The sequence below is a fragment of the Harpia harpyja genome, chromosome 9 (assembly GCF_026419915.1).
Source record: "Harpia harpyja isolate bHarHar1 chromosome 9, bHarHar1 primary haplotype, whole genome shotgun sequence".
NCBI lineage: Eukaryota > Metazoa > Chordata > Aves > Accipitriformes > Accipitridae > Harpia > Harpia harpyja.
This window is the reverse complement of record NC_068948.1, coordinates 45,962,094-45,987,122: the sequence shown is the minus strand read 5'-3', so window position 1 is coordinate 45,987,122 and position 25,029 is coordinate 45,962,094. Positions and strand designations below refer to the sequence as shown.

At 67.7% G+C, this 25,029-nt stretch overlaps 2 protein-coding genes across 4 annotated transcripts in view; both read left to right on the top strand.

Annotated features, from left to right (window-relative positions):
- Positions 1-1,656: 1,656 nt before the first annotated feature.
- The window catches only part of TBC1D10A (TBC1 domain family member 10A), a 182,184-nt gene continuing 158,811 nt past the window's right edge, over positions 1,657-25,029 (top strand). The window contains exons 1-9 of one of the 2 annotated variants that reach the window (XR_008236639.1): positions 1,657-1,930; positions 5,193-5,292; positions 8,375-8,482; positions 8,819-8,925; positions 9,562-9,676; positions 9,959-10,024; positions 10,333-10,522; positions 10,879-11,033; positions 11,291-12,102. Coding sequence is in view for 1 of the 2 variants with exons in the window: in XM_052796895.1 (XP_052652855.1) it covers positions 1,725-1,930; positions 5,193-5,292; positions 8,375-8,482; positions 8,819-8,925; positions 9,562-9,676; positions 9,959-10,024; positions 10,333-10,522; positions 10,879-11,033; positions 11,291-11,683 (1,440 nt within the window). In the remaining variant the exon portion in view is untranslated. Of the gene's footprint in view, positions 1,931-5,192; positions 5,293-8,374; positions 8,483-8,818; positions 8,926-9,561; positions 9,677-9,958; positions 10,025-10,332; positions 10,523-10,878; positions 11,034-11,290; positions 12,728-25,029 lie in introns of those variants that run through there. The other variant, XM_052796895.1, reaches the window with a different exon arrangement.
- Positions 13,787-20,899, top strand: CASTOR1 (cytosolic arginine sensor for mTORC1 subunit 1). 2 transcript variants are annotated; one of them, XM_052796902.1, is made up of 10 exons: positions 13,787-13,945; positions 14,075-14,145; positions 16,760-16,953; positions 17,092-17,224; positions 17,462-17,585; positions 18,253-18,366; positions 18,468-18,550; positions 18,717-18,811; positions 18,914-19,022; positions 20,438-20,899. In XM_052796902.1, the coding sequence occupies exons 1-9, from the start codon at positions 13,833-13,835 to the stop codon at positions 18,977-18,979; spliced, it is 993 nt and encodes a 330-aa protein (XP_052652862.1). In that variant the 5' UTR covers positions 13,787-13,832; the 3' UTR covers positions 18,980-19,022; positions 20,438-20,899. The 2 variants fall into 2 exon arrangements, with proteins under 2 accessions (XP_052652862.1, XP_052652861.1); XM_052796901.1 differs by lacking the exon at positions 20,438-20,899 and having other exon boundaries at positions 18,914-19,749.

Genomic DNA, 25,029 nt, shown 5'->3' with positions numbered 1-25,029 from the left:
GCCTGCGGTGGCCAGCTGCCGTCTCTGACAGATGCCCGCCGGACACACACAGGCAGCCTGCTCCCATCCCTGCTGTAGGACGCCGAATTCGGAGCTGCTCGGCAGGTGTGGGCAAGGTGTGTTTGGGTGTATGGTGGATGGAGGGGTGCTCCCACCCTGCAGGAAGGTGCGCTATAATGACTTTCCTTTTGCTTTGAAAAACTAGACAATAGGTATAATCTTGGAGAAAACAAAACCGGGCAGCAAGTGGTGTTTCCCAGAGTTGATAAAAAAAAAACTGCTAAGAAAGCTCTGAAATGGAGAAGTCATGTTTTTACATCCGGCGCGGGGCCCAAACGTGATGGGACTGTGCTTAAAGTCATCCAGCTTTTCTTCTCCAGCTGTGCTCGGTGGCGTGAACCGCCACGACGCTTGGTGCCCCAGGAACTCCCCGATCTGACGTGTGTTTCCTCGATGTCTCTGGCTGAACGCTGCGCTGGTGCTTGGGTGACATTTTCAGCCAAGCTCCTTTTACCAGCCTGGCAGGGCTGAGCTCCCGGCCCGGCACTCCGGCAGGAAAACTTCCCTCTAGAAATAGCTTGCGTGGAGCCTTGCCAGCCCCTTTCTATCTAAATATTACTGATAAATGTTGTAACAGACTGTGCGTGTGTATATCTAGTACAAAGCAACTGTTATCAGAGCCTTCCACTTCAGTGGGGAGGACCTGCGGGGCTCAGGCTGCCAGAAAAATCTGGAAGTAGGTTGAGTTATTGCTGACTTTAATGAGCTTCGTTCCCTCGGTCACGTTACCCGCTTTGAGAGAGGGTCTCGGCTCTTAATAAGACCCCGCTTCCTCGCTGTTCAAGGGAGAAAATGGAGCGCTGGGCTCAGGGCTGTGAGAAGCCTCGGGTGGTGGGATGGGGCTCGCTGCCTTCCCTCCCTGGAAGGCTTCACCCGGAGCGGCTCCCAACAGATCCCAGACCCGGCGCTGTCACCCGGTTTGCTTTATAGATCCTTTTTTGCTTTATTTTTTGGGGAGCCGGGCCGGTTTCACCTGTCAGGGCTGCAGGTGCCCAGGCCGGTGGTGGATGGGGAACCGCGGCGTGGAGCGGCGGTGGTTGGGCTGGGGCAGGTTTGGGGTGCGGTGTGCTTGTAAAGGGAATAACGCGTGTGCCTTTGGCTTCAAAGGGAATAACGCGTGTGCCTTTGGCTTCAGAGCATCCCCTGACTGGAGCACGGTCATCGCTCGGGGGAAACGGGTCCTCCCGGTGCCTCGTCCCAGTACGTGCCCAGTGCTGACCCCGCACGGCCCTCCCGCAGTCCCGGTATGCACGGTATCCAGTCCTCCCTGGAGTCCCAGCGCCATCCCAGTGCGGTCCCACTGCCGTGCTGGTGCGGCTCAGCCCGGTCCCAGTACGGACCCGCTGCCGGCCCCCGCCCCAGCGCTGCCCCGCCGCCGCTCCTGGCCCCGCCCCTCGGCTTCACGTAGCCCCGCCCCTTCTCTGCCATCGCCGGAGGCGGGGCGGAGACGAGCCCTGACGGACAGCTCCTTCCCAGCCGCTCGACCAATCCCCTCCCGAGGCGGGCCGTCCCCGTCGCCAATCCTTGCGGCCGGTTGGCGGGAGGCCCGCTGCCGCCCAATCGCGCCGCCGCGCGGAGGCGTGGCTCGGCGGGGGCGGGGGGCGTGGCCGCCGCCGTGGCCGCGGCATGGAGGAGCGGCCGCGCCGCCGCTGAGCCGCGCCGCCATGGCCAAGAGCCGCGGGGGCGGCGGGCCCGGCTCGCCCGGCGGCCGCCACCACAGCCTGGCCGGGACCCGGGAGAGCCTGGCCGAGCCGGGCGGCGACGAGCTCAGCTCCCTCGGATCCGACTCCGAGGTCAACGGCGGCGGCCCCGAGGAACGGCGCGTCGACAAGTTCGGCTTCATCGTGGGCAGCCGCAGCGCCGAGGGGCCGTGAGTGGGACCGGGGACCGGGGAGGAGAGGGGGGGGCCGCGTCTCGGGGCTTGAGGACCCCGGGGGGGAGCCGCCCTGGGCCCGGCTGAGGCTGCCACCGGCCCCTCAAGCCCCCGCAGGGCCGGGCCGGGCCGCGGGGCCTCGGGGCGGCGGGGCCGGTAGCCGTTCTTCTCGCCCCGGGGGGGGGGGGATGGATTGTCCTCCGCCGCCCCCGGCTCTGGACCTTCGGGGCCGGTCCCCGGCGCCCCGCGGGCAGCCTGGCCCCACTCGCTCCCCGGAAGAACCGCAGCGTGGGGCGGCCCCGGGGCTGGGCTGTGCCCCGGTGGGGGGGGTCCCGGGACCCCCCCCCCCCCGTTCCCGTTTGCAGGGCAGCGGTTCCACGAGGTGTTTAAATCCTCCCGGGACAGCCCTCCCCACGACCGTCCCCTAGGCTTTGCTGCCGTGGACACACGGCCGTGTGGAGGCCACGGCAGGCGGGGTGCGAACGAGACCCCCCCCCCCCAAAAGCCATTCCCGCTTATCCGCCGCCTTCGCCATCTCCTCCTGCGTCGAGGAAAAAGCTGGAAAACGGCGTCCGCCGGGAGCTGCCAGCGGAGCCGAGGCCTCCTCGCCGAGGTCAGTGTCTGGTTACCTCCGGGCCTCTTCTCCTCCCAGCCCCGGATTCCGGCGTATTTTTGGCCGCCGTCAAACGAGAGAGGCCCTGCCCGTTGTTCGGAGTCCCGCCAGAGGAACCGGCGTCGGTAGCTGCCGGCGAAAGCGCCGCGGCCAAGAGGCTCTGGCCGGCCCCCCCTCCGCAGAGGAAGCCCTCGGAGGAAGCGGGGCAGCCAAAATTAGCTGCCAAGCAGCCCACGGCTGAGTCCCGGGGCGGTGCCGGCACCCAGGAATGTGCTCCGGGTTGCCGGCGAGCTGGTTCGGCAGCGTGTTTGGCGTTTGTCTTCCCGACCGTGGTTTCGCAGCAACGCCCGGAGAAGCGGACGACGCGTGGCCGCCTGCTCCTCTCCAGCCGGGACGTTACCTGGAGCAGGCTCCCCTGCGGTTTGCCTGCCTTGCGCGCTCTGGTGTCAGCCCTGTGCCTCGGTTTCCCCATCTACGAGGAACAAAGCGTTCACCCTTTGTAAGCCTGCGGGCGTTACTCGGCCGGTCTGCGGGGAGAGAAGGCACCGGGGGTTCGACCGCTGGCGCTGGGCCAGGCGCATCGCTCTGGGTGATAAACCCCATCCCTGCCCCGCTGGCAGGGTGATCTCTCCCGCCTGGGGCGTTGCGCCCCATCCCGGCCACACGCAGCGTTTTGGGGACGCTTTGGATGTCCCATCTGTTGTCCTTGTCCCTGGGGTTCAGCGGCTCCCCCGGCTGGAGCTCCTGGTGCTGGAGGCGAGTGGCTGCTCCTGGGGGTGCTGACAGCGTGGTGGCTGCGCTTACTGGGGACTGAGCCTTCCTCCCGTGCCCCGCAGATGCACTGGGGCACAATCCTGCCCTCCTTTCGGCGCTTTTATCCGCTCCCCATCTGTCCAAGAGTGGGTAAACAGAAGCGCGTGGCCTCCATCCGTGGCTGGCAGAACTGGGGTCCCACTAGCCGGAAGGGTTTTGGGGAAACACAGGGAAGGCAAGCAGGGTGTCCCAGCACCCACGGCGGGTCTGGGGGCACTGGGAAGGGCCGAGCTGTGGGGCTGTTGCCCACGGTGTGGGTGCGGAGGAGTGCCTTCCCTCCGTAGGGCATCTCACCACCTCCCGGCCTGGGGTGCCCCTACCTCATCCTCCCCGCCTCAGCCATCTGAAATGCCTCCGGTCCTCGCTCCGTGCCCGCTGCCAAGCAGCCATCAGCTGGTAACAGCTTCCAGTCTGGGCTGGCCGGGTTCCAGCAGGCCCACGGCCAGCTCCTGTATCCAGCATCCAGTGCTCCCGAGCTTCCCACGCCTTGGAGAGCTCCAGCTCCTCCGGCAGCCCAGGCTACCCGGCTCGGGGCCAGCGCTCTCTCCATCCCCGTGCCGGGCTGTGCTGCTGGCCGCGGAGCTGCTGGCCGTGCCCAGCCCGTGCTGGGGAGGGTGGGTTGGCCGCACCGACCGAAGCGGATCCCTTCGGAGCAGGTTCGCTCTCCGAAACAATCGCGCTCGGCCCCGTCTGACCCGCTGCGGTGGGTGGGACCCGGCAGGGAAGGGCTGGGCAGGGAGCGGGGCAGTGCTGCCAGCTGGATGCGGCCCTGGGCTCTCCGTGCAGCAGCTTTCCGGCTCCTGACATGGAGAAGTCTGGGAGGAGGCAGGGTCTGTGTGTCCTGTAGTGGGGCTGGGTGCTCTGCACCTCCCTGGAGGATGCTCGGCGCCCAGGCAGCTGTCCTCGGGTCCTCAGAAAGGATCTGGCCGCTCCTGGGGTTGGCGTGGCCGTGGGGCAGCGTGGAGCCGAGCCCAGGAAGACCTCCGAGTCTGCTGAAGTTGGCCCTTCTTCACCGACAGCTTGAAGGAACTTCTGTTCTCCCTGGGATGTCCCGTGCCCAGGGCCTGGCCAAGCTGTCTGTCACCCCGTCCCCTTGCCGATGAAAGGCAGAGGGTGCCCAGGGCGGGTTGGAGGCCGCCGTGCCGGTTTCCCCCTCGCCGGCTTTGGCGTCGCAGCAGCATCCCCGCCTGCCTCGGCAGGGTTAAATCGGATTCCCTGGCTAGGCTGAGCCGTTGCTGGAAAACACTCCCCTCCCTCCTGGGGGACCCTCGGCCGGGCTCGACGCCGGGCCTGGAGCAGCGCCAGGCTTTTGGGGTGCTGCGAGCATGACTGGGGCTGCGCAGATGACACGATGCTTATGGCCCCGGCTTTCTCCGTCTGCAGCCAGCCCCCGCAGGGGGGGATCGGACCTTGCTCGGCTCAGCTAATGGCTCTGGCTGCGCTCCCCGGGTTCCTCGCCTTCCTGGCGTGCCCTTCTTTCTGGGCACAGGTCCCCAGGGATGCTCAGGCACGTGGTGGGTGCAGCGCAGGCTGCTCCCGAGAGATTTTTTTTTTTTTTTTTTTTTTTTTTTTTGAACTGCTGGGGTATCGGGGCTGCGCCGGCGCGGTGATTTCACGGGTGGCGAGCGCTTCCGGCAGCGCCGAGCAGCTGCCGAAACGCTGGTGCTCTCGAGCGTGTCCCGGACGGGCTCTGCACCTGCGGGACCGGGGAGGGGGGGCAGCCAGCCGGCCGTGAGGGGCACCCAGGGTGCTGGAGAGGATACGGGGGGGGGGTCTCTGTGCTGCAGGGAGGGCTTGGCACCACGCTGACCGGTCTCTTCCCCCGTCCCGCAGGCTGGAGGAGGTGCCCTTGGAGGTGCTGCGGCAGCGGGAATCCAAGTGGCTGGATATGCTCAACAACTGGGACAAGTGGATGGCCAAAAAACACAAGAAGGTACGTGAAGGCTTTGTCCCCTGGGGCTGCCCCGGGACAGCCGTGCAGGTGAGAGGAGGTGGCAGGGAGGGACAGCCGGGTGCAGCGCTGTCCCCTTGAGGCTTTGGGGGGGCCCGCGTGTCACCAGGTCCCCACAGATAGACGCGTTGCCTTTGGACGATGCTGTTGGCTTGAACGGGCTGTTCCCTCCCCGTGACGCTGCTTCTCGTGGTGGGAGGGAAGCTGAAGCTTGTTGGGGGGGGGCTGAGCGTGCCGTCCCTGAGCCAGCCCGCTCCTGCCCCCGTCTGCTCCCTGCTGGGCTGGAGCCTTCCTAGGGCTTCTTTGGCTGCCTGCAGGCAGCTATGGGAATTGTTCGGTCATGGAAACTTCTGTTCTGAGCATCTTGTAGACCAAAAAAAGCTCCGGGTAGGAAATGTTTGAGCCTGATGTGCGTGACGCTGGTCTGAAAGCCGGGGTCCCCAGGAGACCCGTGGTAGTGTGTGCTGGGTGGCTGTGTGCCTTGGTCCGTTGGTGCTCCCTGACCTCCCGAGCCTGTGAACGAGGCAGGGATGGGATGCAGCAAGTCCCAGCTTGCTGCTGTGTGTCCGCTGGAAGCGCTGAGGCTGCTGGCACAGGCCAGCGGTGCCTGAGAGTGGCCGAAGGGCTGCCTCCTCCTCCTCCTCCTTGCTGGCAGAGCCTCCTGGCACCGCTCCGTGCCTTGTGCTCCCAGAGCGCCGTCCCCGCTCGGTGCCTGCTGAACGACGCAGGAATCCCTCATCTGTTTCTTGGCCGCTCGCAAAGGATTTGGGAGAGCTTTTCAGGACGTGGCAGGCGGGCGCTTTGTTCTGCGGACGGTTTCCACTGCTCTCTGGCTGTGCTGCAGCATGGCCTCCGGGCTCGGGTGAATGCTCCGGCAGCCGTATGTCTGGCAGAGGAGCTCCCTCGTGCTTGGGCTGAGCTCCTGGGGGTCTCTGTGGGGCTGACGTGCTGTATAGTCTGTCCTGCAGCAAAAAAATCCATGCCCAGAACCTCTGAGGTCTGCTCTGGAGAGCTGCTCTGCGCCTGGAGCCCCGGGGCTGCTCGGGGAAGGGTGCCAGGCCTGGCCTTGGATGCTGTCGACCGTCCCTGCTCTGGCAGGAGCCTGGCTGCTTTGGTACGGGGCCATGCCGTGTGGCTCAGGCCCTGCTGCTTCGGAGGAGCTCCCCGTGCCTCTGAAAAACCCCCGTGCTTTTCTGGCTGCCTCACCGGGGCTGGCTGACGGCCCAGGGATCTCTTGGGCCAGCTCCTGCTGGGCTCGCTCACACCTGCACCGCTCCGGGATCCCAAAACACTCCCTCCCTCGCCCGCCTGGCCCGGATCCCAGCGGAGCCACGACCCCACGTCCTTCGTGGCGCTGAGCCGTGCCAGCACCGCGTGCCGGTCCTTGCCCTTTTTCTAGCCAGACCGAAGGAGGGCAGACGCGTGGGCAGCTCCCACCGCTCCCCGGGGGCGGGCAGCGCTCTGACTGCTCTTTGCTTTCAGCATCCCTCAGCCCAGACGCGCTCCTCGTCCCCGGAAAGCCACGGCGGGGATCCCAAGGAGCCAGGTACCCCCCCCCAGCGCGGAGGCTACGGCAGGAGCTTGCGCGGAGCCGAGGGGATGAGGTGCTGAGCTGCTTGGCCCCAGCTGCGCTGAGCCTGGCCAGCTGGAGGAGCTGCCGAATTGAAACCCAGCAAGGCGGTTTCCTTCCTGGTAGCTTAGCCAGCAGGAAGGGGAGCCGGCTCAAAAAGGGAGCTGTCAGCAGCGGCATTGCTGCCCGCAGCCGCCCTGGGCATCGCCCGCCGTGTTTCCTGCGAGCACAAAGGCCCCTTGGGGACGGGGACATGCCCGGGTAAACCAGCAGCGTTGTGGCGAGGCAGCAGCAAACCCTCCCGGGGACGTGGCGTTACCACCACGCTGGGCTGGGCTGCTTGGAAGCGCAACCGCCTGCTCGAGTTATGCCGGCAAACAGGGAAAAGGAGCTCTGGGCAGGCAGGAGAGGACCAGGGAGGCTTTGGGAGCCGTCAGCCGCAGCTCACGGAGCCCTGGCACGTCTCTGGCACTTGGCGTGTGCCACCCAAGGGGGGGATATGAGGTGTGGAGGCCGTGCTGGGTTTTTGTAGGGCTTTATGCAGGGTAACTGTGCTGAAAGCACCGGTCTCGTAGACCCCACCTTGCTGCACACCCCGGCCGAGGACCGTGGGGAGATGGTGCTGCTGCTTCCCGGGGAGTTGGAGTGGGACACATGGGGGTCTCTGGTTTTGGTCCCTGCCGGGGCGCTGGCAGCGGCAGGGTTAAGCCGGCTCGGCTCCCTGACACGGGGTAGGTACCGGTGCTGCCTCGTCTGGACTTTGGTCCTGGCTGGTGTCCTGTGCCAGGGAAACCAGGGGCTGACTGTGGGCACGGAGCCGGCCCTGGGGGCCTCGGGAGCCGGCCGTGCGTGGAGCTGGGGCCAGGTCTGCCCTTCTGCCCGGGGCGAGCGGGCGAAAAGGCTGAGACGCTCGGCAGGGTGCACCTCCCCGCTCTCCGTGGCCTCGTGGGCGAGCAGGAGGTGCGGACCGGGGGCCGGAGAGCACTCCCCTCTATCCCCAGTGCTTCCCATGGGCCATGCCGGGGTGGGGAGGGAGCTACCCGCTCCCCACCTTGGCTCCAGCGTTTGCTTTTCCAGCTCCCAGCAAGATCCTGCTCTGAGGCAGAGCCGGGCTTGTTTGGAGCTGTTTGCAAGCCACAAAGCCTCCGCTGGGCTCCTGGCAGCCATCCGCAGCTCCCTCGTGCTGGTGCAGCTCTGGCTGCCATCCGAGCTGGCGTGTTAAGTGCAGTGCTGGGGAGAAGGGGGTGAGCGGGGTCTCTGGCCGCAGGTCCCCGCGCCGTCCCGTCGGTCTGCGCGATGCCAGGTGCCGTCGTGGGACGTGCGGCTGGGCACCCTGTCCCCAGGGATGCAGGGACGCATCCCTTTGTACAGGGAGGCAGCGGGGGACCAGCCTGCAACCGCGGTGCTGGGCCTGGCTCCCATCTTGTCCCAGGGGCTTCTTTGCTCCGCGCTGCTCCGTGATTTTCCCCGTGACGGCTGTGTCTCTCCCTGCAGATCCGGCTGCGGTGCCAGAAGGGGATCCCACCCTCGCTGCGGGGCCGTGCCTGGCAGTACCTCTCTGGGAGCAAGGTCAAGTTGGAGCAGAATATCGGCAAGTTTGACGTGAGTGCCGCCGGGGACCTTCTTGCACTGCCAGGGAGGGGGGTGCTGGTGGAGGGGGACAGTGTTGGGATGGCTCTTGCTGCCTCCAGGGCTGGGGTGTCTGTTGGGGTCCCAGATGCTGCTTGTTCCTGCTGTGGGGGGGGTCAAGGGGGCTAGCGTCCCAGACAGCGTGGGCTGACCCACGGTGTGATGGGGCTCACGTTTGGGGCAGAGCCAGGTCCAGTCCCGTGGCTGCTCTGCCAGCAAATTTGGGCTTGCCGCGGGCCTCGCGTGCCAGAGTGGGGCTGGCACCGTGCCGGTGTGGGGTATTGCTCACCCCAACCCTCTCCTCCCCAGGAACTGGATCTCCTCCCGGGGGACCCGAAGTGGCTGGATGTGATTGAGCGGGATCTCCATCGGCAGTTCCCCTTCCACGAGATGTTCGTCTCACGCGGAGGCCATGGGTAAGTGGAGCTACTGCGTGTCTGGTCCTTGGCAGCCACCGGGCTGGACCGGCACTGTATCCCAGCTCACAGAGCCACGCTTGTCTCCTGCAGTCCTTACACCCCCAGCTCACAAGGCATCCAAGCATGGGCTGAAAACAGGATGGTTTCCCAGGAGCTCGCTGCATGGGTCGCAGCCCTCGGCATCAGCTCTGACACCCGGCGGGGTGGGAATTGCCGTGGCAGGAGGGAGGAGGCGGCCGGCTGTGGCCTCCGTTTCACCGGCGAAACGCCATTCCCCACGTGTTGGGGAGCGTCCGTGCTGCCGTGCTTGCAGCTGGGTCCCTGCATGGCCACAGCTCACCCTGAGCCAGCATCCCTGGGAGATGGTCGTCTCCCTGTCTTGCCTCTTGGATCTGGCTTTCCAGAGCAGAGCCGTGGTTATCGTGTCCCATAGCCCTGGGTTTGGGAAGAGGGATCCCAGCCAGGGACTGACCCAGGCTCATTGGGGAAGAGCGGCGGCCAGCAGCCGGCCTGCCGTGCCGGATCACCGTGCGATGCCCGGTGCTGATCTGGCCCACTGGGGTCCGTGGGGGAGGCTGCTGGGCCATGCCCGTGCCCTCTGTCCACCTCTCCCTCCCCGGGGTGTCTCCGCAGGCAGCAGGACCTGTTTCGGGTGCTGAAGGCATACACGCTGTACCGCCCAGAGGAGGGCTACTGCCAAGCTCAGGCCCCCATCGCCGCCGTCCTGCTCATGCACATGCCGGCCGAGGTACGAGCGCGCGGCCGGGAGGACGGGGAGACCCGGTGGCCGCAGAGCTGGGACCAGCGGGGGGGTGTGGGTCTCTTCGGGCTGGTGCTGGCGGGCAGGGTGCTGGGCTTACAGCACCCGTTTACCCCAAAGCTCGGCTGGTTGCAGGGAGGTGTCCTTCGCTCCAGGTACACTCTGCCTTCTCCTCCTGCCCGCTCCCGTGGTCCCTGGGAGCAGGGTGGGGGCTGCGGCGATGTCCCCCAGGCATACCTGGGTGCTTACCTGCTGTCCCTTGGCTTGCAGCAAGCGTTCTGGTGCCTGGTGCAGATCTGTGAGAAGTACCTCCCCGGCTACTACAGCGAGAAGCTGGTGAGTGAAGGGTCCGCGGTGGCGGGCCCCTGTGATGTCTCCAGGTCGACAGCTCCCCCAGCTCCTCACCCCGGAGAAAGAAGGGAGCTCGGAGAGATCCTGGGTGCTCCCACGGTCTCCGTGTTGTGCCACAGCCCCCCAGGAGCATCCTGCGGTCAGGGACGGGGGCTCGGCGTAGCTTAGCTGCTGGCATCCGTGGGGCACAGCCCTGCTCCTATAGCCAGGTCTGGAGGGTGGGCTGCTCCTCCTCTGGGGTGGGTGGGCTGCGGTTAAGGTGCTCACCGGGGCTCTCAACGCTGTCCCTGCAGGAGGCCATTCAGCTGGACGGGCAGATCCTCTTCTCGCTGCTGCACAAGGTCTCGCCTGTGGCCTACAAGCACCTGAGCAAGCAGAAGATCGATCCCATCCTCTACATGACGGAGTGGTTCATGTGCGCCTTCTCCCGCACGCTGCCCTGGAGCTCTGTCCTGCGCGTCTGGGACATGTTCTTCTGTGAAGGTAGAAGCTCCCCACCATCCTCTTCCTCCTCCCGGAGTGAGCGGCTGCAGCCCTGCGGCACATGGATGACGCTCGGGGCTGCAGCAGGAGCGCTGCTGCAGCTGCCTGCCTATGCCTGGCACATGGGACAGGGCAGAGGCATGTGTTGTAGGGCAGGTTTGGGGCAGCCACGTGCCTGGGGTGGAGACTGGGCTGGTTTCCTGGGGGTTAGGGGGCACGTGCATCCCAAATCCACCCTCTCGCGTGTCCTCGCTCCTAGCGGGACCAGGACCCGGTGCCCTGCGGCATCTGAGGGACGTAGTGGCAGCGTCTCCCTGTCCTGCCAGGCACTCGCCGCCTCGCTTCTCCCCTTGCAGGCGTGAAGATCATCTTCCGCGTGGGCCTCGTGCTGCTCAAACACACCCTGGGCTCCTCGGACAAGCTCAAGTCCTGCCAGGGCCAGTACGAGACCATGGAGAGGCTGAGGGCCCTCAGCCCCAAGATCATGCAGGAGACCTTCCTGGTGCAGGAGGTGAGGTGTTGGGGGACGGTCTGGGGGGCCCGGTGCCGCCCAGTTGGCCGTGCTGCTGGACTGGGCTGCCCTTGGGTGGGCAGAGCTGGCGTAGCGTGGGGGGCAAGTCCCCAAAAGGCTTGGATTTGGGGTTGCCTCTGCCCCGGGGGGGGGGGGAATCCCAGACCCTGCCCCTGTGGCCGGGCTGCCGAGCCGGCCGCCGGTGGCACCGTCACCGTCGAGGGGAGATGCCGATGGCGTGAGTCTGTCCCCGGCAGGTCATCGAGCTACCGGTGACGGAGCGTCAGATCGAGCGGGAGCACCTGATCCAGCTGAAGAAGTGGCGGGAGACGCACGGGGAGCTGCAGTGCAAGTCCCCCCCGCGCCTGCACGGCGCCAAGGCCATCAGCGAGGCCGAGCCCCCCACCCACAAGGCGCTGGAGCCCGTCCCCTCCATCATCGTCCCCCCCGGCCCCGCTCCCGTGCCCAAGGCCCGCAAGAGCAAGGAGAAGAACCGAGAAAAGGGTCCGGCCGGCCCCGCCAACGGCCCCGGGGCCGAGGGCAACGGGGCGCCCGGCTCGACCCGGGAGCTGCTGCACCCCCAGGTCTCCCCCCACCACCAGTCCAAGGAGAGCCTGAGCTCCCGGGAGAGCGAGGACACGTACTTGTAGGGCTGGCGCGGCGCTGGGTCCGTACCCCGGGCAGCCGGGCTCAGCTGGGCTGCGCACGGACCGGGGCTCAAGGACACTGATTTTTGGGGGGGGGGTGTGCGGGGACCTGTAGCACCCAGCCTTGGGGGCTCTGGGCTGGAGGGATGGGGACAAGCTGGCCGGCGTGGCTCCGCGGGGACACCGTGGTCCCCGTGTGCAGGGATGCCCGCTCGGGGTGGGCTCGAAGCCGAGGGGGGGGGGCATCTGTGGGAGCTTGGCCAGGTGGGGTGACCAAAGGGTCCGCCTTCAGTCTGCGCCGGGCGCCCACCCCGGCGGGGTGCTGGCACCACGAGCGGTGGGAGCCCTGGCAGGGGGTGGCTGAGCCACCTGAGCTCCCTCCCTGCGGCTGGGGGGGGGGCCGAGCTGCCCCTCGGCCCCTTGTCCCTGTCCCAGAGCCCCTCGACCCGCCACCCCCCCCCAGGGTCCCTCCCATAGCCCCCCACCCTTCTGCCTGCCCTGCACCGGCCGGGCAGACCCAGACCCAGTTCCCGAGCACTCGCGCCTGGCGCGGGGGGACTGGGGGTACGCGAGGAGTCGGGGGGGACCCCTTGCCCCCCCTCCTCTTTATCTAGTGAGGATATATCAAACTGTAGCCCTATATGTAGTACTGAATTTACCTACTCACTGAGCCTATTTATTATTCCTCCGTGGCAGTAACCGTGGCAGGACAGGGACCGAGGTTGGGAGCCGCAAGCGGGATGCGCCGGAGGCAGCAGGATTTGATGCCAGACCACAACCATGAGGCTAAAGCCCCCCCACACCCCGTCCCCGGGCTCCCCGTGGCTCGGGGAGGGGGGAGCGTTCACCCTGCCCCCTCCCCACCACTGCCACCCACCCCGAAGCCCCGGTGGAGGTGAGATGGGGTGGGTGAGCGGCCGGGTGCTCCCTGGTTGCGGGGTCCCCTCTCTCCCCCGCCCTCCCCAAGGGCCAGGGGCGGCTTTGTAAAATAAAGCGGGGAAAAATGGTTTTGTACAAAGGGGTAAATAAAGCAGGATTGTGTAAAGGTGCAGCGCCTGCGGCTCCTACCCTGTCTTCCCGTCACCCTCCTGTCGCCGCAGGCTATCCTGGACCCCATCTCCCCAGGGTGCTGTGGTTTTGGGGGGGGGGGGCAGGTGCTGGGGGGGGTCCTGCTGGTGTCCCCTCTCTGTCACCGCCCTGGCAGAGCCACGCAGGGTGTCCAAGCCCTGACCCAGCCTTGCCGTCTCACCCAGCCCTGGGGCTGCCCCTGTTTGAAGTGTAAATGGGAGGACGCTGAGACCTGCCCCAGCTTGTGACGGCAGTGATGGCTGCCATGGGGTGAGCTCCCTTGCCGGCCCCCCCCCCTCCCAGTGTCACAGCTCCTGTGCCCGAACAGAGCCAGGAGACCCCTAATTTATCCCCTGACACCCCAGAGCTGTTTTCCATGCACAAAATGGTGCCCGGGCCCTCTCTCCCTCCCTCCCCGTGCTTCCTGCAGGCAGGAATCTTGCCCAAACCTCCATTCCTCCCTCCAAAACTCGCTTTTCCCAGGGGGGCGGCTGCAGGATGGGGCCTGTTCGCGGTGCTGGGTTTCCCCTCTGCCCCTGCGAATGGTGGCTCGGGGGGCTGCTGCCCAGATTTTGGTAAATCCCTGCTGCCAGGCCGGCTTGTTGGGGCTCACCCCCCCCCCCCCCCCCCCCGGCCCCAAGCTGGCGGATTTGGGGCCGGGGTGGAGGAGGTATTGGGGGGGGGGGTGTCGGCATTTGGGTTCCCAGTGGGTCCGGTCCCAGCCTGACTGGTGCTGGCGGGGGCTGAGCAGGGTGAGACCCCCGGGTCGGGCACCCCGGGGGTTCTGAATTGGGGCTGGTCCTGGGGCTGCGGGTCGGGTCCGGTACGAACCCCCCGGGGCTGCTCCGGTACGAGCACCCCGCGGCTCGGAACCGGGGCTGCTCCGGGCACCGGGTCTGATCCGGCGGGGCCACCCCGGGGCTCCGGGTCGCGGTGCCGGGACCGAGCCCCACCGGGCACCGGGAGGCGGGGCGGGCCGTTGCCCCTCCCGCGGCGTGGGGCGGGGCCGGGGCGGGGCCGGGGCGGGGCCGGGGCCGGGCTTTATAGCGGCGGCGGCGCCGGGGTCCGATGCGGCGCGGCCGCCATGGACCTGCACATCCTGGAGCACCGGGTGCGGGTGCTGAGCCTGGCCCGCCGCGGGCTCTGGCTCTACACCCACCCGCTGCTCAAGCTGCTCTTTCTGCCCCAGCGCTGCAGGTACCGGCCTTCCTCCCCATCCTCCTCCTCCGGTACCCCGTACCGCTCCGGCTTCCCCCCATCTCATCCCCGGGGAGGCGGCGGTTTTGGGGTCGGCAGCGCCGGGTTTGGGGTTTTTTTTGTCTTCAGGTGCAAGTTCTTCAGCCTGACGGAGACCCCCGAGGACTACACCATCATGCTGGACGAGGAAGGCTTCAAAGGTAGCGTGCGGTGGCTTCCACGGCCCTTGCAGGGTGGGCTGGCACCGCAGACACGAGCTGTGCACGTTCTCAGCCTGGCTGAGCCCAGCAGCGCTCCGGGCCTGGGCCGCGGGGAGCGAGTCCCGGCTTGTAGCGAGGCTCCCTCGGTTACGTGCCCATCCCCGGGGCTCCCGGCCGCGGAGCTCCCATCCCCTCGGCGCCTGCGCTGGGGATGTACCAGCTTGCCCGGCCGAGGCTCTCCCGGCGTGGCTGCCTTTGCCCTAATAACCCCCTCCCAGGCAGAGCTGCTTCTCCGCCGGCTCGTGGGACCGGGCTGCCAACCTGGTGGGGACGGTCTGCGGGGACCCCGGTGCCTGCCGAAAGCCCGGGTGCTCCGGGCAGGAGGCAGGTACCTCCCGGGATGCCCGCGGGCAGCGCTCCGGGCTCCCTGCCTGCTCGGGGTGCTGCTGCCAGACCTCCTGCCATCATTCCCTCGGCCGCTTTCGTCTCTTCCCCTTGCCCGGTAAAGGCCAGGGCCGGCCGGCGCTTCGGCAGAGCGGGGGCCGATTCTGCGCCCACCCGGGCTGGCGAGGGTGAGCCCTGCCTGGCAGCAGGGACCAGGTTTTGGGGTGTCCAGGGGGGGGGTTTGAGCCCTTGCAGGCCAGTCCCCCTCCCCAGGAGGTGTCCTTCGGCAATGTCCCCACCCTCGGTGACCCAGCGCGTGCCGTTCCGTCAGCCTCACCGCCGGTCCTGCCGGGGGGTACCGGCCCAACGGGCTGTGCCGGAGGGTCCGGATCCTGTCCTGGCTTCCCACGCCCAAACTTTCCTGCCGAGGCCGCAGGAGCCGACCGCAGCTTATCGCTTTGGACGTGCCCCAAGGAGCAAGGGTCAGCGCTCCGGCCACGGGGTGCTCGCCGGCCGGATCCAGCTCCCACCTCCCTCCCCGGCCCTTTGCTCGGGGAAGGGGCCGTGGGGTCGGGCTCTCCCCCCGCCCCAGAGCCAGAGCCGTTCCCCACGTATTGTTTTATTTCGGGGCCTGCGGACAAATATTCCTCAATCCCGAGGGGAGGGCGGGAAGTGCCGAACAATGGTCCTGCGAGCCGGTGGCCCCGCTGCGCCGTGTGTACCCCCTCCTGGGGCTGGGGGGGGGCTGCCAGCGTCCTCCCCGCTGCGGAGCCAGAGAGGGGAACCCCCAGCAGAGGAGAGCTGCACCCCTTCTTTTCCCTTGGGGGTCCGGATTAAGCCCCGGGGTGGGTGGCAGAAGGACAGCGGGGTGTCCCCCCCCGCACTCTCACAGCCTCGCCCAGGGTGGTGTTGAAAAGCGATTAAGCGGCGAGCGCTGGGACAGGTCCCCACGTCCCCGTGAGTCGTGTGTCCCCCCCCCAGCCCCAGCCCTGAAACTCGGACCTGGGCCTGAGCCGAGGCCGTTCTGGCGCTTCCTGAGCGGGAACAGGCGCTGGAAACACCCGCCGAGGCCCCCGGATCCGGCCCCGCTCCCGCCCTGCCCCGAGCCATCGTTCGGGAGCGGGGTACGGAGCCCATCGTCTGATGGGGTCCCCCCTCCGTGGGTGCCGGACCCCTCCCTGGGGCAACCTCCCGTCCGCCACTGGTGTGATGAGTTTGCTTTCTCAGCTGGGCTGGGATGCCAGGCGCCCACCGAAGGGCTGGGTGCTCGTGCGGGGCCGTCTCCCATGGGTGCTGCCTCCCACCTTTGCCAGGCGGGGGGGGGGGGGAGCAGTTTGGAGACCCCATGGGTGCCCACCCCACTCCGTCCCTTCCAGGGAGGGAGCACTGTGGGGTGGGGAAGGAGGTGCCGGGGGGGGGGTGTTGTTTGGATGAATCCTGGGGGCACCCCGGGCAGTGCCAGCCCCTCCCCTGGGTAGAAGGGTGGGTGCAGCGGGGGGGGGGGGCACAAGCACAACCCCCGTCCCCCCCCCACCGAGTCCCAGGGCAGGAAGGAACCGGCCAGCGCGCGCCCTCCCTGCCAACAAAAGCAGTGGTTTTGGGAGGGAGCCCTGGCCCCCCGCCAGCCTGGGCTCAGCCCTCCCCGCCGGGCTGGCATGAGGTGCTGGCACCCCTGGGACGGCGGGGTGGCCCTTCCCTCGTCCCCTCCAGTGCCCCGTGTCCCCCCCTCCCCGAGCATCCCCGGTGCTGGATGCTGGGCTGGGGGTTCCTGGGGGGCAGGGGATGAGCCAGGCAGCCCCAGGGCCCTGGCGGTGCCAGTTTTGGGGTGCAGTGCACCCTGACACCCCCTTGCACCCAGCCCAGGGTGCTGGTGCGGGGAGGAGAGACGCGTCCCTGGCTTGGGGGGGGGGTCGTAGCCTCGGCCCCGCTCGTCCCTGTGGCCAAATTCAGATGCCGCCTCAGCACCTGGAGCGGCTGAGCCCTGTCTGGCTCGTTCCGCTTGTGGATGGGGCCGGTCTGCGCCCCCAGACCAGCATCTCCAGCCCCACAACTGGGGCTGATCCTGTCCCGGCTGCGCCAGGCCGGCTCATTTCCCGAGGAACAGTGTGACATGCGGTGCCCGAGCCGGTGCGAGCTCTGCGGCACGGGCAGCGCGTGCGGCATCGGATGCCGTTCGGCTGTGCCGAGCCCCGGGGAGCCTCGTGCCTCAGTTTCCCCTTATCCCTTGCAGAGCTGCCGCCCTCCGAGTTCATGCAGGTGGCGGATTCGACGTGGCTGGTGCTCAGCGTCGTCTCCAACGGCCGGGAGCCCTCCGGCTGCCAGGCCACCGGCGTCACCAAGATTGCCAGGTCGGTCATCGCGCCGCTGGCCGAGCACCACGTCTCGGTGTTGATGCTCTCCACGTACCAGACCGACTTCATCCTGGTGAGTGCCGCGGGATGACGGGGACGGCAGTGCCTGGTCCCACCGGGATGTTGGCTCCGGTGGCAGAGCTGCATGGGGGGGGGGGGGGTCTGCGGGGAGGGTTGGCGGTACCGGCCCTGATCCTGCACCCCCGGCCAGGTTCGGGAACGGGACCTGCCGGTGGTGATCCACACGCTGGCGGGGGAGTTTGACATCTACAAGGAAGAAAGCGGCGAGTGCGTCCCTGTCACCTGCGACGATGTGAGCAACGGCTTCCTCAAGCCCAAGCCGGGTGAGCGATACCGGGTCCCACGTCCCCCGGGGCCACCCCGTCCCCCAGGGCCACCCGCTTCCCGCTGAGATGCTCCAGCTCCCACCGGCGGTACCCGCATCCTCGGGGGACCCCCCAGGGCCACCCCTCTGCACCCCGAGGGATGGCGGGCCGTGGCTGCGGTGGCCACGGGGTGGCACTGCGGTATTGTCCCCAAGCTGTCCCCACGCCTGACGGGTGGCTCTCCCCCCTCGCCAGCCGCCAGCCCCACGCTGCACCCAGTGCAGAGCCCCCAGACCCGCTTCTGCGTCCTGACCGTGGCCCCCGACACGCTGCCCGCCATCGCCACCATGCTCATCGACGTCCTCTTCTACTCCCACAGGTGGGTCCCGGGGACGGGGACACGGTGGTGGCCCCTCGCCCGGTGCCACCTGAACTGCGGTGACGTGTCCCCCCCAACCTCGCTCCCAGTGGCTTTTCAAGCTCTGGGTGTGTTTGGCAAGCTGGTTTTGCCCTCCCAAGCGTGCTGGGGGGCTGCAGCCACGTGGGTGCCGTGGGTCCTGCTGCCGCCGTGGGAGGTGGGAGCCCCGAGGTGACCCGAGGGACGAGCCCCCCGTTGCAGAAAAGCCTGGGGAGGGGGGATGGCAAAACAGGAGAGGGTGGGTTGCAAAAGGCCAGTGGTGCTGGGGCGAGGGGATGCTCCTGGCTGGGACCTCCCGTGTCCCTCAGGATGGGGTCCCTTCTGGTGGTACCCTCCTGCTCCGGAGGCACCGCAGTGTTTTGGGAATGCCCCAAAAGCCAGTGTCATCCCTGTCCTGCCCGCAGCTGGCATCTGCTGTCCCCCAACCCAGCGGCTGTGCGAGCTGCAGACCCTGCGGGTAGCACCCGCTCCCATCCCCCTTCTCCTCCCCGCCACCGCCGGCTCACCCTGCGGCATCCCAACGTGATGCTCAAAGACACTCAGTGCCACCACCAACCCCTTCTCCTCCCAATTTCGGGGGTCGTGACCCCTCCCTGTGGCTCTTCCCCCCCCCCGCCCCGCTCTGCAGCCCCCCGAGGGAGGCTGGCGCCGGCAGCCAGGACCTCGACTCCATCACCTTCTTCGCCTTCTCCCTCATCGAGGGCTACATCTCCATCGTGATGGATGCCGAAACCCAGAAGCGGTAGGTACCAGCCCTGGGACTGTCTGTCTGTCTGTCTGTCCCCAGGGCTGGGGGCTCAGGGACGGGGGGGGGGTTTACATTCAGGGCCCCCCCTCTCTCAGGTTCCCCAGCGACCTGCTGCTGACCAGCTCGACGGGAGAGCTGTGGCGGATGGTGCGGATCGGCGGGCAGCCCCTCGGCTTCGGTGAGTTTGGCCGCGGCGGCCGTGTCCCCCCCCCTCCCCGTGCCACCACCACCCATCCTCCCCTTACCCTGGGGGGGTGCTTTCGGGGTGATGCTCTCCCTGTATGTCCCCACGGCAGTGCCACCGGGGCCACCGCTCACCCCGGCGTTCCCTTTTCCCTCCCCAGACGAGTGCGGCATCGTGGCGCAGATCGCCGAGCCGCTGGCCGCCGCCGACATATCGGCGTATTACATCAGCACCTTCAACTTCGATCACGCTTTGGTGAGCCCCTGCCCTTCCCCAGGGACCCGCCGCGGTGGGGGGGTGTCCCCAAGGGGCTGACACCCGCTCTGTGTGCGTGTGTCCCCCCCTCCACACCGGCAGGTCCCCGAGGAGGGCATCGCCGAAGTGATCCAGCTGCTGCAGCAGCGCCAGGAGAGCGGCAGATAGCGGCCGGCTGTCCCCACGTCGGGTGACCCAGCGCGGTGGCATGGTGGGCTCCCCCTTTCTCCCCCCCCCCCCCCCCCCCCCGCCCCCCATATTTGTTATTTTTTTTCATTTTAAGGCTCTCCCCCCACCCCAGTACGGAGCAGAGCCGGGTGCAGCATCGCTCCCTGCCTGCTGGGGATGTGGGGACATGGTGGCTTTGGGGACCCGGTGGCCTCGTGGCAGTGGGCCAGTGTCCTGTGGGAGGGGGGACCGGTCCCCACCGTGCCACCCCCACGGGCGAGGCCGAAGGGCAGCCCTGTGCCATCCTCTGCCTCCAGCTCTGCCCGCGCAGCGTTGGGGGGGCTCAGGAGGAGAGTGGGTGTCCCCGGGGACCTGCTGGAAGAGGGGACATGGGGGGGGGACACATGCCAGAGAGCGGTGATGTGCCACCCTGGTGCTGGGGGTGACAGCTGGGGGCCGGCGGGACGTGTCCCTACGCCCCGTGTGTGTCCCCACGGGTGGTCCCGTTGGGTGGGGGGGGTGGCTGTGATGCTCTGGGGCACCCCTGGGGGGTGAAAGCATCCCCGGAGCTGGGGTTCCCCCTGGCACTCCCAAAATCTCCAAGGTGGGGGGGGGAGGGCTGTGGTTCAGCCGTGTCCCCTCCAGGATGGCCCCATGCCCCTGCCTGGGCTGTCACCTATTGTGGGGGGACGACTGTGACCCCCCCAGCTCCTCCCAAGCTGTATTTTCACATAGTTTTTAATAAGTCAATAAAAGTCCTATTATTTTTATTTCCACGTAGCCCCAGGGGGGGTGGCCCAGAGCTGGTCCCCGGGTTGGTGGCACTGGGTGGGATGGGAGCAGCTGGGATGTGACAGGGGAACGTGGCACTCCCCGTGTCCCCACCGTAAGGTGACCAGGATGTGGCCAGCTTGCCTGCCACCTATTTTGGGTCAAAAAAGGGGCAAAGGCTGCAGCCCCCAGCAAGTCACCGGCCCTGGGGAAACTGAGGCACGGGTCCCACTCCCCCATTTCTGCCCTCCCCCTGCCCCACACTGGGCCAGCTCCCATCGTCTGGGGGAAATTGAGGCACAAAGGGCTGAACTTGACCCCCGGCCCGGGGATGCCCCTGCCATGCTGTCACCGTGTCCCCACATCCTCTCCCCTTGCCGGCAGCACGGCACGCCCCCGGCAAAGTGGGGTGGGCAGGGTGGGTGCTGTCCCCTCCTGGGGTGCGTGGGAGGTGCTGTGACCCCCTTAGGGGCTGGGGCTGCGGCCATGTGGGTGGCCCCCCCAGCCCCCGGGTGCCCCCGGGGGCCACACATGGTCAACGAGCGAGACTCTGCGGGAGCGCGAGCGCAGCAGAAACCTCTTTGGGGCCTTTTCCCCCAGGGTAGGCAGCTCGGCGGGGCTCGGGCCGGTGGGTGAACGCAGCTCTGCTCCCATCCTGTCCCCAAAAACCGGCCCTCACTTTCCCAGGCACCAAGCGGGAGCGTGCCCATGTCCCAGACGTGTCTTCTCTGCGTCAGCTCCGGCACGCTTGCAAGCCGCCGGGTTCCTGCAACCTCTCCGGGCGCTTTCTTTCCTGTCTCGCTCTCTTGTCCAGAGTCATGAGACGCCGGTGACGTGCGCCCAAGCGATGAAGAAATTGCAGCCGGCCCATGTGGTCACCAGTGCTATTTTTGTCCCCCTTGGATGTTGCACACTCCTCCGCCACCCACTTTCCTCCGGCGGGGTGGCCGCTGTGGTGGTTTCCTCCCAGCCCGGCCCAGCAGGGACCCCGCACGGAGCACTGGGAGATGATGGTGCCATGTGGAGGGGCCAGGGCCACCTGTGGCCGTGGGGGATCTGAAGGTGGGTGCGCTCTGCCCACGTGGTCCTGCTCACCCGGCCAGGGTGCCCGAGGGTCCTGCCATGGCACCACACACGCTGGAGGGCCCACGGGGTCGGGGATGGAGGCATGGGTGGATGGACAGGCGGATGGACAGATGGATGGATGGACAGATGGATGGATGAAGAGGTAAATGAATGGAAGGATGGATGGAGAGAAGGATGGATGGGCAGGTGGAGGGATGGATGGACAAGTGGACAGATGGATGGATGGGTGGATGGATTGACAGACAGACAGGTGAATGGATGGGCAGACGGATACAAGGATGGATGGACAGGTGGATGGATGGATGAATGGGCAGGTGGCTGGCTCGTTGGACGGATAGGTGAATGGATGGATGAGTAGATGGATGTATGGATGGTTCATTGTATCGATGGATGGCTGGAGAGGTGGAGGGATGGATGGACAGATGGACAAACTACTTCAGTCAAGCAGGTGTGGAGAGAGAGGACGTTCTCCTGGCTCCTCCACCCCTCCAGGGCTGCCTTGGGCACAGTCCTGCCTGCCCCGACCCCACCGAACCCAGCCGGGGGGACGCGCCGAGGAGGAAGAGGAGGCAGCTGGTGGAGGAAGCGGCACCAGCCCCACTCCCGCAGCAGGGAGTCCTGCAGGTCCCGGGGCAGCTGGGGAGGGGAAATTTTGGGAAAAGAAAACATTTCTTCTTCTGAGTCACGGCCGCACTCTTCCACCCTGGAGGAGATGTTATTTCTGGGTCGCTCCCCCCGCCCTGCGCCACCACCGAACCCTCAGAATGCGCAAATTTGGCGCAGGGCGGCTCGCTCTGCTCACACCGGCAACTTTTGACGGTCGTCAAAATCAACCACATTGCAACGCATCTCAAAAATATATCCATTTTTATGGGGTGGGTGGAAAAAGCCCCCATTGGTGCCTGGTTCCTGCCGGGCTCCATCCACCGGGAAAGGGGACCTGAGGGGTGCAAGGGGGGTTGCGCTGGGTGCTGCCGGCAGCGCCGGGGCCGTGCAAGCCGGGTTCTCCCGTGGTGGTATTGCATAAGCCTGACGCGGCGATGAGGGCAGCGCTGCCTGCACTGCTGCCCGTACCGGGTTTCCGCCGCCCTCGGCCCCTTGGGCAACACCCAGGGCCCCGCGCGGGTGCCGGTGCAGCCCTTTGGCACCGGGCGGTTCTGTTTTCTTTCTGGGGGCACCCATGGGTGCTGCCCGGTGTCCCCTGCTTGGTCAGCACCTGAGCTCGTCACCCAGAGGGGTGGGCGGGTGTGAGCAGAAGGACAGAAGGACGGAGCATCCTCCGGAGCGTCGCCCAGCGCCGTGGCCAGGTGCAGTCTCCAGCCGCGCTGGGATGCTCCGCACTTTGCGGGCTTCCTTCCATCGCTCTCCTTCCCAGGCCGGATTTTCAGCTCCCACGGCTGGACTCGGGATGCGAATCCCCACCCCGTGATGGAACACGGGTGTCCCCACGCGGCCGGCGTCCCCGGCTGCCAGCCCCGCTACTGCTGCCCTCTTTTGCATTTGGGTTTTGGGGCAGCTAAGGCCGGTTTTGGTTCAACCAGCCCGTTGGGCGCCGAACAGCAAAATGGAGGGGTGACTCGAAGCGGCCCTTTCCCAAGAAGCTGGGTCACGGGGGTCCAGCGGTGCCGGCGCAGCCGGATCCGGGACAAGCAGCGGGACCGCAGGCTCCCCGGACCGGACCCACCGGGACTCCCTCGAGGAACTGAATCGAAGAACAACCCCATCGGCCGGCCGGCATCATTTCCTCCCGCCGGGGCGGCTCACCCCGCTCATTGGCCCCCGGGGCACGGCTTCACTTCTCGCTGGCTTTCCGTTGGGTCCCGGGTGCCTCCTTCGGAGGTGGGGGCGAATGGGTGCACTTTAAAAGGCGAGCTTCCCCATCGCCGAGCAGTTAAGGAAGTCGCTCGTGCGCCCGGCAGCACCCCGCCGAAACACCCTGCCCCGGCCATGCGGTGCGACGGGCGGCCCTTGGGCGTGCTGGCAGGTAGGTGTCTGCCGGCGTCCCGCGACTACCCTCTCGCTCGCGCGCCGGCCGCGCCGAGACGGATGGGAGCCGTGGGAGGGAGCCGCGGCGGCGGGGCCCGCGTGGGAGTTGAGTTGGCGTGCCGAGGCTGTGTGTGTGTGTCCCCCCCCCCGCCAGCGCCGGCAGGGGACAGGGACATTCCCACCGCCACCCCGCCCCGTGGCACGTGGGAGAGGGAGCACCGGGGATGGACACCCCACGGGAGCTCCTTTTGTCCCTGGGGGAGAAGAGATGTTGGGGGGGGGGGCGGGAAGGAGAGGACACGCTTTGAGGTCAGTTTGGGGACTGATGGCAGAGGGTCAGGGGTCAGCTTGCTGGCACGCATCCTGCATCCCACCCAAGCCCTTCAGATCCACCCCCCCCCAGCATAGCAGGGCCGGACGATGCACGCCAGTCCAGTGCCGCATCCGAAGTCCCCGCCGACACGCGGCCGTGGGTGACAGCAGGGCCTGGACGGCGTCTGGCCGGAGCAGAGGGGCCAGATCCAGGAGCGTCACCACCGTCCCCTCCTTCGCGGTGACCCACGCTGGCAGGGGCAGCTGCTGGGGCAACCGCCGTGGCTGGGCTGCGCTCCCTGGCATCTTCATCCTCCTCCTCCTCCTGCCCGCCGCATCCTCAGCGGGCTTTTGGCGCAGGGGCTGGCTCGTCCCTGCGGCAGGACCAGGGATTTCATGCCTGGCACATGCAGTTCTTGCCCACAGGCCTGATGCCAGGGTGATGGGCGCACGGGGCCAAGCTCTCCCCGTGGCAGCCGTCGCTGCGGCACTGGGGCTGGTGAGCTCTCCGGCGCGGAGAAGGGGCTGCCTCCCTGCACCCAGCGACGCCCCAATGTCCCCCATCTCCCTCCTCTTCCTCCCCAGCTGTCACCAAAGGGCTCTTCATCCTCTGGGCGGTGCCGGGCCAGGGGGGGCGGCCCCTGCAGCCCCCCACCCTGCAGCAGATCCAGGCGCTGGTGAGGCACATGGCCGAGGACGCGCAGGAGCTTTTCGCCTTCTACGTGAGTCCCCTTCCCCGGGGCGAGGGGTCGCTCCTGTCCCCTCCGTGGGGGGACATGGGGCTCATGGGGGGGGGCGTGGGGTCCCCGTGCTGCTCCCGTCCCATGTCCCTGACCTTTCTCCCTCATCCCCGGGCAGGAGGAGGACCAGCACCTGGCCATCAACCACCTCTGCCGCACCAACCGCCCTCCCGAGTGGCTGCGGGGGCCGGTGATGGGACCTGGGGGGCTGCGGGGGCTGCGGGAAACCATGGTCCGCATGGCCCAGGCGCTGCAGGACATCACCCGGCACCAGCGCGACCTCAACCCCCCCGGCGCCGAAATCCTTCGCCGCTTGGCCAGCACCCACCTGAAGGTGCGAGGGCTCCTCAGCAACCTGGAGGGGCTCTTCCCGGCCCCCAGCCCCCGCCCCGGTCACCGGCCCCCGCCCGGCCCCCACGGCACCCACCAAGGTCTTTCGGCAGAAGCTGGAGGGGTGCCGGATCCTCTGGAGCTACTCCCGCTTCATGGCCAAGCTCAACGCCCAGCTGGAGGCCAGGAGCCGCCGAGCACGCCGGGAGAAGCGGCGATCGCACCGGGGCTCGCGGCCGCCCAGGCGCTCCTAGAGTAGCCCCGCCGTCACCGGAGTTATCCCTGTCTCCATCTCCATCCCATCCCACCTCCACTCCATCCCCATCCCCGGGATGGAAACTCGCCGGCCGGCCGGGACGCACCCCGGAGACCCTCTAAGCTCGCAGGGGTGAGGACGCAAGCGCGCTCGAAGCAGTTTCCATCACTTCGGCTTGCCGTGGGGACCAAGCTGTCCCCATGCCACCGCTCGGCTGCAGGACAGCCCCGCTCCGCTCCCGGCAGCTCCCCCACATCCCGCCCCGCGTTTCGGTAGCCCCGGTGCCGCGGGGAGCCGCGCGCTCCAGCGCGCTCGGGCGTCCCCCGGGTGCCCGGCGCTGAGGGATGGAGCCGTCCCTTGTCACCGAGCCCCGCTGGATTTTCCAGTGATTCAATGGGTCCGGTGACCCAGCCTGACTAAGAGCTGCTCGCCCAGCACCCGCCGCGCTGCCGGCAGGGTGCGGCCCCGGCCCACGGAGAGCGTTGATGGCACCGGCGAGTGGCACCGGCGTTGTCACCCCTCTGCCTGGCCGTCCCTGCGCCGGGTTTGCTGATCCCAGAGAGCATCTG

Bases quoted from the DNA above. Each gene is read 5' to 3' on its own strand.
- CASTOR1 (XM_052796902.1), top strand. From the start codon at position 13,833: ATGGACCTGCACATCCTGGAGCACCGGGTGCGGGTGCTGAGCCTGGCC. The intron at 16,954-17,091 runs GTGAGTGCCGCG...ACCCCCGGCCAG, and splicing joins ACCAGACCGACTTCATCCTG to GTTCGGGAACGGGACCTGCC. The intron at 17,225-17,461 runs GTGAGCGATACC...CCCCCTCGCCAG, and splicing joins CTTCCTCAAGCCCAAGCCGG to CCGCCAGCCCCACGCTGCAC.